The 14,803-nt window shown below is 38.8% G+C and overlaps 1 protein-coding gene across 4 annotated transcripts in view; it reads left to right on the top strand.

Annotated features, from left to right (window-relative positions):
* The window catches only part of GNB1L (G protein subunit beta 1 like), a 59,473-nt gene that overhangs the window by 26,563 nt on the left and 18,107 nt on the right, over positions 1-14,803 (top strand). For 3 of the 4 annotated variants that reach the window (XM_054082725.1, XM_054082726.1, XM_054082727.1), the window contains 2 exons: positions 14,119-14,246; positions 14,449-14,574. In XM_054082725.1, coding sequence (XP_053938700.1) covers positions 14,119-14,246; positions 14,449-14,574 — 254 coding nt within the window. Of the gene's footprint in view, positions 1-11,735; positions 11,844-14,118; positions 14,247-14,448; positions 14,575-14,803 lie in introns of those variants that run through there. The other variant, XM_054082728.1, reaches the window with a different exon arrangement.

The following is a 14,803-nucleotide window of genomic DNA, read 5'->3' as shown; positions in this document are numbered from 1 at the left end:
CTTGAAGGTGCTATCTGATTTCTGAGGTCAGTGAAGATTTATCTCATCAAGGATGTGATTTTGCTGCTAAGGAAAAACCTCACCGGGCCCATATTTGAAGTACTGTGTTCCGTTCTCTGCTTTTCCAGATTGATTTATTGGAGGTAAAGATGGTGCAGAGAATGGCAACTGAAGTGATTGGGGAAATGGAACAACTGTCATATGACGGGAGATTGAAGAGGCCTGGCGCTCTTTAGTTTAGAGAAAGACAGGTATTTGTCACTGAGATTTGCAAAATCATGAAAGTGATGAAAAAGCTGAATGTGAAACTGGTGCCCTGCAAGTCCTGCAATACAAGAACTAGTGAGGACTTAGTGAAGCTGGTAGAAGATCAGGTTTAAAATACATAAAAGAAAATACTCCATCATATTCTGAAATTTCAGGTAGAGAATTGTTTTTTACCCCAGGAGGTAGTGAAGGCAGTGGTATCAACAGATTCAAAAGGGATTACATAATTTAATAAGCAGCAGGACTACAAATGGACAGTGAAATTATGTGCCCTGTAACGTCATTAATACAGCAACTGTGTATGTGGGGAGGGAATGGACTGCAAAAGCAGTCAGGCTTTTTTCTTTCCCCTGAATAGCATGGTGCTGTTGAGAACAGGGTACTAGGCTAGATGGACCAGCCATCTGATCCTGCATGGCATTTTTTATTGCAGTAGTAGAATCATACAGTGTTTTCCTTCGAAAGGTTCTTACTGTTAGTACACTGAATTCTCTAAGGATCATGAAGAAGAAACTGGTAGCAAGTGTGTTGATACTGCATTGTGGATACCTGAAGTACTAATGTATTTTAGAGTCTGATCCACTGACTGTTAGACGCCTGCCTGTTACTGTGCATGTTACCAACATGGCATTTATTGGAAAATGTACAACTTGGAAAATTACTATTAAGTTTGTGTGTTTATTTTTCTTGGCAGTGAGTTTTAGTTATCTCTGAAGTGAAAAGCTCTCCAGGTGCAGTGAAGCTGTATGGTGACATGAGTGCTCTAGCAGGAAGGTATGCAGGAAGCTGGATCAGAGCAGCTGCTTCATGCTCCAGCACTGTGTGCTACTGAGATGTCTTTGTGCTAGTGCCAAGTAGGCCAAGTTGAGAGAAAGACAGAAGAAGGACTTCAGGCCAACCACATCCACAGACCAGGGGACTAGAACTTGGGACATGGTCCCTGTTCCAGGCACTGGCCTTAGTGATAGCACAGAGCTGCAGTGACATCCCTGCTGGCTGGGAGATCCTCCTTGTACGCACTGTTCAGAGCCTGCCCAACTGATCACTCAATCAAACCCTAATTATGTAGGCAACAACTTCTTATGTAGTAGCTAGCTCTTTTGTATCTTTGTTTTTTAAATTTATTTAGATATTGTTTTTTATCACCTTCTGTAGCATTTAGAGGAGACCTGCGAAGAGGAAAAAAAAAATCACTAATATAGAACACAGAAAAGATCTTAAAAGGTTTTGTTCTTTAAAATAGGATTTTTTTTTTAAGAAAGAAATTCTTTTGTATGCTTTATTCTTTGAAACATAAGTATATGAACAAAAAATGTTATCTGTTTCGGTTTGAAGATGTGGCTTTGTTCACATGGAGACTTTTGAGTATTTGTGTACCTCCTTTGCTTTGGGCACAAGTGTTTAGTAGAGATATGTACACGAGACATGAGCTGTACCAGTGCGGCTTGGGTTGGCTCGGTGTGCCTGAGGAAACTGGCAGTGTTCTGCTGCTGCTGCGAAATCTAGTGTCTACAGATCCTCACTTGTGGTCTCAGATGTGCTGTTGGGAAACATGTTTGGCATTTAATCAAAAGAAATTGAGTGTTTGGTTCTTAAGAGTCTCTTTTTAACACTAATGAAGAGCTTAAAGATGTCTGACTAAAGCCTCAGCTAATTGAGCTTTGGTTCTGTGAGAGTTTCGATGTCATTGTCCTTATTGTTTCTCAGTTTTCTGGGGAAGTACTTCAGCTACTGCGGAAAAATAGGCAAAAGAAACCTTTTAAATCTTCATGCTTAAATACACTTGTGCATATTTTTAGTTACTATTTACTTCTTGCAAATGTATCTTGGTCTGAAAAAAAGTTTCAGATGTATTGTTTTACTAACAAAGATTTGACCCTTGTCTTTTTAGACACAGTTTCACTATTTTTCCTATCAGCTTTTAGTTCAAAGGAGCAGTTCCAAGCACACAGGCAAAAAAACAGTGCTATTGTATAAAATAGAGATGTGTGGTTTATATCACGGGAGTTTAGAGAACAATGCAAAGGTCAATTGTGTTGCTTGCTCTCTTGTCACATGATGTGGGTGTGTATATGAATGCATCCCTGGAATTCCACTGTGGGATCTGCATCTTTGAAGCTGATGCTAAAATTACTGCCGAGGCTCTTCCAAAGGCGGATACTGATAGAAGATTCAATGAAATCGAAGGTCGCCAGTCTGGTAGGTGTTGAAAGATACCTGGCTATGATACTATTTCTGATTTAATAATGCGAATGGGAGGCTAGCCTTTTGTAATAATTAGGACTAATTACTGAAGAGGTGTTGACAGATAGGCTAAGAGGAAACAAACTGCCTTTATCCAGTGGCTTAGAGTCAGATTACTAGTCTTGTGTTATCTGTTTCTCAGAAAGTAGAAGCTTCAATCATTCACTAAGTCTTCAAAGGCGAAAGGGATCCTAACAATATACAGGATTTGGGATGAAGCTATGAAATACGTCTTTGACTCAAAATGGCTAAATTAATCTCTTTTCTGTAAATTATCATACTTTTAAAGTTTGAGTTACAGATGGAGAATCCGATTGTAGTACTGAAAAATATGTGAAATCAATATTGATGACTATCCTGTTGTTGTTTGTCATTGCTGCTCCAGCTGATGGATTAGTCTAAACTCAATTCCTTGCTGTTAATTATATTAATATGAATTCTTTGATTCCCTATTATGCCATGCTTGCTATCCCCCTGAAATGGAGACAAGGGAGAATATTTAGTACTCTCTTATATTCAGTGTTTGTTTTATGCAGATGTTATATCTGCTCAAAAAGCAGAAAATACATCTGCCAAACTTAATTAGTTAGTTACCTTATCAGGAGACAAGTTCATGCCTATTTTAGGAGGAAAACAAATTACAATATAATTGCATTTACTGGGAAATGACTCACTGATGTAGGATTTCCTTAAAATGTATTTCTTCTCTCTTTTTGGATACAGTGTCCATCCAGTACATCTGCAAGTAGATACCATTATCCAATATGAATGGAGCTAGCAAAGGCATTCAAGGGTTAATGCTTCGTCACTAGAATAAGCACTCAGTGTGACTTACTTCAGGCAAATGATTTAGAAGTCTAGCGGCCCCGTCTTCTCAAATGACTGTTCTCAAGTGCATTTCTTCCCACTCTCCACCATACATAGGTCCTGTTTTTCTGAGAAGCATGAGATAAATATGGTTGCACTGAATAGCATGTATAAGAAGAAGTAGCTTTCAATTATTTACTTACTTTTCACAAAAGAGGCCTTTTAATTAGTGTTTAAATATTTATAACAGTTTTATTGTGCTGTAAAATCGGTTGTACTTTGATCTGGATTTTCTGGTTTGAGATAATAGGGTTGGTAAAAGTTTTCCTAATGAATTTGGTCAGAACATGACATAATCTGATTATCTGATGAAAGACTGACACTCCAGTTCCTGCCAGCACAAAAGTGCAGTACAATAGGGGGCTGTTCAGGAGGCACTTGCAGGCTGGGAGTTCAAGTTCAGGTACTGCGGAATTGTTCAAAGTTTCAAAGTAGACAGTGAAACAGTTTTGCATTTTTCACTACATTTTTGGTCAGGAGTAATTTAGTGATGAAGAGAGGAGCGGGGCTGGAAGTTAAGTGTGTAAACTTTGTAACTCTCTTCTGTAACTTTGGTTTTAGTTCTCAGGACTTGCTAAATAGTAGTTTGCATTGCTCCTTGGAGCACAGAGAAACTGATGAAAACGTAAGGGCCGGCAACTGCAATGAAGCTGATTGGTGTTCTGCTGCTGTTAAATGCGGCACCAGCTTTTTATTAACATCCTGCACACTATAGCACTTTAACTGTTTAACATACGATCACTCCTATCTTCAGGCCTTGGAGATTAGCATATATAATTAATGCATCCTACACACTAAGCAGAATGGATGAGGACTTAAGTGATCAAACTGGAATGAAAGAACAGTTGTAGGTTTGTATCTAAAGTGCAAGCTTAGCCTAAACTGTTAAAATAAACATTTTTTTTTTTAAGTGATATTCAGGTGATATTTGCCTTGTAAATGTCATTCCTGTATGCGCTGGAATTATAGTGATCCTTATTAGATTTCTTGGACTAATTTGGTCTCCAGTAGCTTGGCTTATGCAAACACGCTGCATTGGGTGGGAATCCTAATAGACAAATGACACATACTGTTAATTATTGAGCTTGAATTTTGGGGGACGTTTCATAGCATAGAAGTACTTTATAATCTGTAACTTTGACTCATTTAAGAGAGACATATATAGCATTAAGTCTTCTTTTTTTTTTTTTTTTAAATACTGAAGGTGTTCTTGGAGGAGATAAAACGTGTTGTTTCACATGGTGTGGTTTTTACTGAAATATATCTGACCTTGAAAGTTCACCTGAATAAGTATTTAAAGTTTTAGCCTAATGAATTGATGCAGATTAAAGTACTGTCCACGTCGCTTTGTTTCTTAAAATGCTATGTGCCATGTGAATCTCACTGGCTGTGGGAAGGAACTGGCAGTGCCAGGAGTCAGTGAGTGGAGTCCTAACCCCAGTTCTGGTGACTGTGCCACCTCTGGAGGTCACGTACTGTCCCTGCCTCAGTTTCTCCATCTGCAGAGGGTGGCCCATAATAATGCTGGTTTCAGAGACGTGCTGTAGTTAATGCAGAAGCAGAAACCTTCTAAAGAGAAAAGGCTTTATGAAGTGCTGTAGTGAGTGAATCCTGCAAACCCTTCCTTGTCTGAGCACTCTCACAAATATCAGCTAGCAGTTTGGGTGAGTGTAGATCAGATCCCAGAGTTGGAACTTGAAACATGAACTGGATGCAAATAGGAGTTACCTTTGGTTATTTAATATTCCTTCCATGTTTACATAATTTTATCCCATTTGCAATTTCAGTTTTTAATGATTATGAAACAGATGTTGAGCTGTGCAAAATTCTAATATAAATGTATCTTCCACTGTGTCAATGTTGTCAAGTACTTGGCCTGGTCAATGAAGTGCAGAATCTTTTTTTCCTCTTTTAAGGTATGTATTTTGCACTTTTTAATTCCATGAAATGCAAACTGCATGATCAAAGTAAAAGGAAGTGTTTTGGAAAACAATTCCAGAGCTCCGATTGCAGTGCATTTTAATTTAATTACCTCCCTCTGCAAGGCGTCTCACCCTTTGTAAGACATATACAGTAGGGGGGTATTTCACAAGCAGAAGACAGCATACAGCTAGGAACACGAGCAGAAGTTTTAGAAGTATGTGAAAAGTAGATTGCTTCATCGTGTCTTCATAAGAATCACTGCTCAGAATCTGCTCCTACGAAATCTGAATTTCAGGAACTTTCATATTCAAAGAAACTCAAGGACTTCTGACTGTAAACGGCAGTCATTTTTACTTCAAGTATGGCCAAAGCAAAATAAAGTACACAATTACTAATTCTAATATATATTTCTTTTATTGGAATTTTATATACTTTTGTTCTAGGTGAATCTCAGGTAACTTGATGCAAAATTAAAATGCAGCATCTCGTAAAACTTACTGAGATACTGAAATGAATGTATTTTTAAGATGAGTATGAAAATGAATTTTCGTCTCTTTTCCATTGTTGTTGACTGTATTGGGCCAGATTCTGGGCAGACCTCGGTGTCAGTGTGATTTCTAGCAGCTCTAGATGTGGTCCTGTACATCGGGAATGAATTGATAAGTTATTGTGTGATGTATTTTAGAAGCATAAGTTAATTTCCTATAGGTTGTATTTTTACTATGTAATATCATATTACGTATACATTTCCCTAATACTAAAAACTCTTAAATTCTATTTCACACTTTGAAGACATAAGTATAGAAGACAAAATGTCATACGATTTGTGCTGTGTTTCATGTTCCTGTGCCCCATGGGAGGAAAAGAAAAGTAATAGAACAGACAAATAAATAAATGTGGTGTTGAAACTGGCATGACAGTTCTTGCTGTTGCGCAGTGGAACTGCAATCGATTTATTGTCTTCATTGGTCAAATGCCAGAATAACAAGTGTAATTAGAATGGAATAAATTAAATAATCATAAAAGTTTGTCATGGGAAAAATATGTTTAGAATTAATTAGTCATTACATTAAGTGATATTTTAATTGCTCAGAGTTACAGAATCCTTAATTGCAGACATATAACTGTGGCCCAAATAACCTCAGTTGCTGTAACAACTTGATATATTTCTTGTCTGTTAATTCTTTTTAATAGTTTGTTACCAAACAAGCTTATTGCTGGAAACGTCTGCTAAAACGTCTGGAAGATGTTTAATTAAGCTCATGCTATCTGAGGATGTGATTAGCTCTTGGAACCAGAAGATGTGTAGCTGATGCTGCGCTATGCAGCACCCCTAATTAAGGAGGATGGGCAGGCAGAGCCCCATGTCTGACAGCTCGCTCTGCATGGCCGAACAGAGGCTACTCACACCAGTCTTTTGATGGTTGCTGGCTTGTCAATTTTCTGCTAGATTACAAGGATTTATGAAGTGTACAAACATTCATTTTAGGTCTGATGGTATGATATAGAGAGACAGTTGTATAAATACTTCTTTTCACTTACATGGTTCATTTTCGATTCCTTCAGGTTTTCAGAGGCATTAGGCATTTGTTGTTGTTTGAGGTTAGTTTTGTTTTGTTGGGGGAGTGAGGTTGCATTGACTTTTAAGGAGAGAGTGTGTTGCAGAGCTGAGCTACTATAAGCTTTTACCTCTCCTTCCTTTCTCCAAACAATGCTCTCCATAGTTATATCATTGCGTTTTACCAAGCAATTAATGGTTTCAAAAGGTGGAACAGATGGGTGTATTTTCCCTCATCTGCAAAATGAACCTGTTTATGAAACATGAGAATTTCGTCCATTTTAGCTGTATTTCATGCTGTATTTTAGAATTCTTTTAAAAGCCAGAGAAATGACATGTAAGGCATGGGCTTTCATGTTTTCAGACCCCATATTTTTAGCAGGAACGTATCCATGATGTTTGGCTGTCTCCAAAATGTTTACTTCAGTAAGATTTGCAATGCCCAAAATGTTTAACTCTGTTAAAAAAGGTCACCCAGCTGATAGCTGAAGGCGAATGTGTCAGAAAGAAAGACTGAAAAAAAATTATCAGTCCGACACAGTGGGAATATTAGAATGATTAATGTTCATGTTAATTTACGGCTTTTACATATTGATTTATAGCTTTTTGTTTCAGTGACCAAAATGTGTAAGTGGCAATGAGATCCATATGCTAACTCAATGTCTTTCAAATAATTACAGTCATTCTTAGTTTTGTCCCCATGCTGAATCTTATGTTTTCATATAGAAAAATAATTATTGTATAGTGACTTTTTTAAAAATTACAGACGGAAGTGAACCTCAAGACTCGAGGCTGGGTTTCAGTATTCAAAAAGGTTACACACTGATATTTATCTACATTTTTCTTGCGAATATCATTACTTAAAATCATAATATATTGTGGTTTAGCCCCTGTCAGTTAGGGGATGCTTAAGAGACAAAAAAGGTGCTAACATTGTGAGGAGCCATTACTCGAGTGGAAACGTTAAAAATGTGCTGCATCGCATGATGGTTATGAGTCATTTTCTTTTCTGCTCACATAAGATTTCTTAGCATATGACCAGCTGCTGATAAGCAATTTTGTTTGTTATCTGTATGTGGACTATTACAATGGAAACTTACCTTCTCTTCTGACATTTAGACTCTGAATAATGTAATTTTGGGGAGCTCCTGAGAAAGGATGAACTTCTAACTTTCCTTGAAGTCAGTGGGAAATGGAGGTTCTCAGCACTTCTCAAAATGAGAATTTGGAAGTGTTTCTCTGAGCAGGCACTCATTGTGAGTCATTGTAAATGATTTGGTGACTATTCAGCATGAAAGCTCTGACAGCATTGAGTGTTCCCAACCTATAAAAGGAAGGGATCCTGTCAGCTGTGGTGTTGGCTGTGTGGCAACAGTTTTATGATACCAGTTAATAAAGGATTGTATAGCTATGTCATATTAAATCAGTGCATTCTCTTTAGTACTGATGTGCTTTGCAAGCAAGAGAATTCTATCTAGAAATCTGTCTACAGTATCTGAGTATGATATTTGCAAGTGCAAGTACGAGCATAAGCACACTGATAAATGCTTCCAGGCCACTGGAGTGACTTTTTTCTTTTAATTTTTTTTTTAAGTCACATATGAAATACAAACATATATCACTGTGTTTAATCTCTGCTTCAGTAGTAATAAGTAGGTAACAATATGAAAAGTAACAGATTTAAGAGAAAGCATTTGGTTGTCCGTACTTTTGAAAATTAAGAATGCTCTATTAGTACCTTTTACCAGATAAATCAGAAATTTCTACTAATTTTAATTTCTGCTTGAAATAAATGTGTTGATTGAAATACTTCTACTGATTTCTGATTTCCCCTTGAAATGAATTATTTTTTAAATTAGCTTTAAAGAAATCCTAGCTGTACAAGACAATTTATATCTTAATTTAGCACCAAAGATAGCAAAGGGAGATTTAAACTGAAAGCTGCAGCGTTAGTTGACTACTGCGTGAATTTTCATATATTCTGGGGCTCTGACCTTTGCAACCATTTGTGTAGTACTCCCACATCTCTTGATCTGTGCAAGCAGTTGCTCTACAAGCTTTGACTGTTTTTACTTTTACCAGTGCGTGTTCTGTCTTTGCACATAACAGACACACATGTTTTTGGGGGATTGGGATAAGAGTGCAGAAAGCATGCTGCCTAGCTTTTCATTTTGGATTTCAACCGAAGTAGTTGTTTTATTCTTCCTTAAGTGTTTTGTAGCTGTTAGCTTGTTACAAGACACAGAAAGAGATTTCTTTGTAGTCAGTTATTTTTCACCTCAGGTGCAAAGACATTTCGTCAGATGTCTCGCAACATCCCTTTCACCTGCTGACTTCCCTGTCCCAGTGTGTTTGGTCATTTTTTGAGGAGTAATGCAAAATGAAAAGCTGGGCTTAAAAATTTGGCACAACACATCTGAAGAATTATTTATTTACCAAGCCATAGACCTGCTTTCAGACATTTTGTAGTCAATAACCCATATAAATTCGCTTTTGCAGTCAGACGAGGTAAACTTTAACTCATCCAACTTGTGCAGATTTGTCTGGCATCTCTCTAATTCTGTATGGAAATGCTATTAAGTAAATGTTTTTTAGTCCTAAACTCTTCTTCTCCACTTCCTAGCAGTGCTGTATAACCAGGCAGCATTTTGCATCAGCCAGGGGTGTCTGAGATGTTTCCAAGCCCCACTGTGCTGCTGAGACCCTCCAGATCTCTCCTGCACACCAGCAAGGCGATAGCTGGCTGCACGAGGAAGGGCCACAGTGTTCACAAGCAGCTGCGGTAGCAGAGTGCTTCTTGGGCAGAGGATCGTTCAGAGTTTCACCACCGTGAAACCCAGTTGTCTGCAGTGGATTAGAGGGTGGAAATGCAGGAATATTGTGTTTGGAAAGCTCATAGCACAAGGGCTGCCTTGCTGTATTTTAATGCTGGAGATTGTAAAAGTGATGGGATAAACATTTTGCACTATTAATTAAAGGGAGTTTTATTTCTGCTGGCTTCCCCTGCAGTTACAGCTAGTGATCCGCTTTGGAGAGAGTGACAAGCTCTAGAGCTGCACTGTACAGCACGGCAATCACAAACCTTTCAGTGAGCGCAGGTGGGCACAGAAGCACAGGCTGAAAAAGAGCTTTTGTAGAAATGAAAAAGTAACAGCCTGGGAAGGGGGAAGAACAATTTATTCCCATCTTTCCCAACTCGTTCTTTGCTCTGATTTTTCCTTTGGGAGGGTGGCACCTGGCAAACTAGGAGTTTTCAAAAAATAACAGGGAATTTATCTGTCTGTGCGCACACCTGGATGTGTTGAATATTTTGCAGTAGTAATTATGTCTGCACACCTGCTGGTTTCAGTCCCAAATCAGTTTACCAGACATGACGAGCGAGATTTATTTCTCCTGTACCTGAAAAAACTCTTTTACCCCGACTTTTTACTAATCTAAATAAGCCTAAAGAAGAGGATTTTTTCTTGTCTTTGCTTGAGCCATTGAGATCTCAAACTGAACTGTGGAGTCTGCAGGGAGAGGAGGGTGTTTGGATGATATTTTAATAGCAATTTGTTTTTGCTTCAACGTGTGATAGAAATGCAAGTGACAGGAGTGGGAACAGGAGAGTTGCTGAATTCTGCTGGAATTTTTCCTGTGGGAATCAGCTAATGTTTTTAATTCTCCAAGAGATTTTTCTAAGGTAATCCCTTTGACATTTACATGTTTCAAATGACTCTCATTAAATAAAAGCTTAACTTTTTTTTATATCAAATGCTGAAGTGATGGTACTGGAATACCACTGCACAGACATTCACAGAGTTTGAAGATTATTCTAATTGCAACCTAAGCAAAGTCAGTTTTTTGACAGATATTAACAGTGAATTGTTCTTTAAAATTATGTCATTTTGAAGGAAATTAAATTGTTCTGGCATTTAGTAGAAGCTTTTTTTTCTTTAGACAAAACCCTTTATTAATGCAGGGTGTGCTTAGCCATTTGCTAATTGAAACACCAATCTGAACAGCTGCGTTTTCCCTTCCTCACTCATGTAGCAAATACAATTTATGCAGGAGCCCAAAGGTTTGCAGTGCACCTTGTGAAAAATACTTCCAGTTGTCTGTATTGTAGCAGAGGGCAGCTCAGTCCCTGAGGGAGGATGCTGTTACCAGCACAGGGAATGCTGGAAGAAATAAAAAAATGGAACATCTTCTAAATACAGAAGTGTGATGATGGGGTGTTGCATCTCATACTGGTGATACCCTCTTGCAAACAAATAATGCCACAAGCAAAATGATTCATATCTTTTACAATATCCTTTCAGAGAAGGCAGGAGCCATAGCGTGAAGACATCTCAGGGACAAGCATATAGTTTAGCCCTCAGATGCTTCTAAATGAACTTTCTTCTGTAGGGTGCGCTTCAGTTGTTCAAGCCCTTGAGCCAGATTTTGCTCACAGACCAGCCTAAATATTAAGCAAATTCATTTAATTAAATATACTGCAGATATCCCCAGTTAACAAGAACAGATTGGTCTCCCTGAGGCTAGATGGAGTTAACAAGAAAATAAATGTTGTGCTAATTAGAGTAATCATTTTCAGACACCTGGGGTGAAACTTAAAAATGTCCTAGAGATTTGGGATTGAAAATTCATTTGAAAATGAGTCTTAGGCTTCTAAATCACTCAGGCATTTTTGAAAACTTTACCCAAGGGCTTTAACCATTGCATAGTCATCGTATTTAGAGTTTGTAGCAGCCTGCTTAGCAAAGCATGGTGTAACTATTACCTGTTAGCATCAGTATACCACAACGTATTTCATTATCCCTGTACCTACAGTAGAGATATTGAGCTACCTGGTGAATTGAAGGGAAGTTAAATGTCTTTTTTTTTTTTTTTTGAGCATGCCCATGTGTCAACAGGAAGAGAGTGATGCATTCTTGGAGTTTTTAAGGCACCGGTGCACCGGATCCATCCATTTGTGACCTCATGGGACTTTCTTTTGATTTAGGTACCAATTAAAACTTAGTCTGAAGTGACTTGTCCAAGCTCATGGATGAAGATGGCAGCAATGCAGTTTTATAGGCCATCACTATTGGGAAGAAAAATGAGACGCTTAATACTGTTGCACTGCCATTCATCTGCTGAGTCATGATAGGAAGTAAGGAGTCATCTCATATCCCCAGGAAAAAATTATATTGGTTTAATATTAAACCCATTTTTCTATATTCATATATATAGTTAGTGAAAATGGAGGCAAAGAACCAGGTTGCAAGGAGCAAAAAGTCCCTTCATTTGCTTCCAGCTTGAAAGTACGGTTTTAGTGGTGTTTTTTCCTGTAGCCAGTCTGAGGATTTTTCCGAAGTATTGCCCTTGTAAAGACATGTATTAGCAGCATCTGTTTCATGCCAGGTAAAACCCTTCCCACAGCCACGCACACACTTGCTGTCTGTCAGCAAAACTTTCTGTGTCACTAATTAGAAAAATGCTATTAAAAACCTGCCGTGTAATTCCAGATAGCCTCTGGGTTGACTCGGTTCTATTTCGCATGCCTTGCTCAGTGCACTAACCCAGGATCATTCCACTCTGCTCCCCTGACAACTATTGTGTTATTTACCAAGTTTCCTTCTGAGGGCAACAGCAGACAGCTGTAGTGTCCCAAAGAGGGAACCTTTGGTGACAGAACACTTAGTCTGACAGGTTTACAACACTAGTGACACACATTGCAGATGGGTCCCTGGGAGCTGGGGGCGAACCTGTACATCATGTAATCATCTGAAAATTCACTCCAGCCTGTCATGAGTCTGGATCATCAGAAAACATCATAAAACAGATGAGTCAGGGCACGAAAACATGGAGGTTATCCACTGAGCTCATTATTTTCATACCTAATTACACAGTGCTATTGAGGGAGAACTGCACATTATGCTGAAGAATCCTGTTTCATCACTGGTCCTAAAAGCTAATTGTGTTTAATTAGGATGTACAGATACCATGGTGATTACTGATGTATAAACGCGCTGTACTGATTCTCTGCAATTCCTCTGCTGTGAACCTGTTGATCTTTCCTTACTTTAATCGGGTCTAATATATGCAAGAATGGGAAGGAGTGATGAGAGCTGACACCTGCAGTGGCAAAAGCTGTAAGAGGCCAGGTCAGAAAGGAAGAAGCAGAAACACAAGCGTGGCTGGTAATGTCACAGACAAAGCAGTAAACACTTTTCATGACAAAAAAATTTTCTTGCAGTATATGTGATGATGCATTTTCCAATGAATTGCAAATTGTACTTGCAGTCAGAGCAGCTGCTGGTGACCTTGCCCCAGCACAGATCAGGGGGGTCATTTGCAGCAAGTCAGAACACAGAAAAGTCTTCCCTGTCTTTCCTTGGTGCTTGTGCACAGCTGTCTGCAAAGGTGTTGGTGTGAATGGAAATACTTGGTGAAGGTGCCAAAGCAGTGCGTGTCTGCTCTGGCCACACAGACTATCCCTGTGAGTTCATAATAAATTGTCCTTCACCTCGCTGTGTTAGACAGGGCTACCTGCTCCCCCCATACACTTGTCCTGTTCTCTGCTGACTCAGATTGCCTTTGAACCAATGACATGAAGCTGAAAGCATCTGTCTCTCATTACAAACTCCTTCAATAAAACATTTAGCACAGTAGTCCCTAAGTTAGTTTGAAATACTGCATTTCTTCTTTCAAGTAATCGTGCTTGGAAACAAAAGCACTTCAGGCACTTGGGAGTAATGGGATTCTTATGTAAAAATGATCATAATGCTAATCTCACCTGAAATTCTTCTCCATTGATATACTTTCTGTAAATGGTTGTGAGTGGGAAACATGAAAATAGTATTTTTATGGGGCGGAAGGGGAAAGACTTGCCAAGGGGCTAAGTGGAATGATAAATTGCTTGCCCACTGAAATGATGGGTATCCAATTTCTTGCATTTTGTAGCTTTTCCTTTTTTTCAGCAGGGAGAACAGCTGAGCAATTTTGTATTTACAAGTGTGCAAGAGGTGTGTACACATGGCCAGCTCAGCACTTACCTTGCTTAAAAAGGAATGCATCAAAAAACAGATTTGACAGCTACTTGATCAGCCAATACTAAGAGGATATACTTCACACAGAACAGTATGGCAAATAGAAATAACATCTGAGAATGATAAGTCAAAGAAGAAAGTGACTAGGAAAAGCAAATGTCCTGGTCAGAACGTGTTTAAAGCTGTAATTTCACTTCAGGCTCCCATACCCTGTAAGACACCCGTGTTTCCTTCTCACTCTCTCAGTTCGTTGCTCAGATGGCTCTGCCACCTCCAGATCCACAGTTTGTGCTCAGAGGGACCAGTGCTGCAGTCCACACTCTGCATTTTTCCTGTGGAGGCCAAGAAACTGACGTCGCCACTCTTTTCTCTGGGTAAGTAAACCAGGATTTCTGGCTTTCTTTTACAATAAAGTGTATTGTTTAGGTAAATTGTATCTGGAGAAAACAACAAGATCCATGGTTGTTGAGTGTCAACTGTGTTGTCTTTGTACACACAGCTTCAGTTTAGAAAAAAGAGGGAAAGTATCAGACTGCCTGCAGTGGTCACCCTAAAAGCATCTGTTCTTGCTGCCAGGTCTGAGAATGGGTTTATCCATGTCTGGAACCTGAAAACACATAGAGTGGACACAGCGTTGGATGGCCATGGAAGGAGGTCTGTCTACTGCGTGGAGACAATGGGCAGCAAAGACAGGCTCCTCAGGTTAGCAAAGCATGCAAAAACTAGTGAAATTGTTCATGTCTCTGTGATGATGTACATGATTGAAGAGGGGAAAGAAAAAAAGGAAAAAAGGAATCGCTTATTTCTGGAGTTACTGAAAGTCTCTCCAAAACATATGGAAATGTACAGAAGTACAAACAACACAGAAAAACTGTAGAACAGAAAGTTGAAACAATGATATGGTTTATTTCTTAATGCTATATATGCGACA

This window comes from Cuculus canorus, chromosome 17 (genome assembly GCF_017976375.1).
Source record: "Cuculus canorus isolate bCucCan1 chromosome 17, bCucCan1.pri, whole genome shotgun sequence".
NCBI lineage: Eukaryota > Metazoa > Chordata > Aves > Cuculiformes > Cuculidae > Cuculus > Cuculus canorus.
This window is presented reverse-complemented; position numbering and strand designations above follow the sequence as displayed.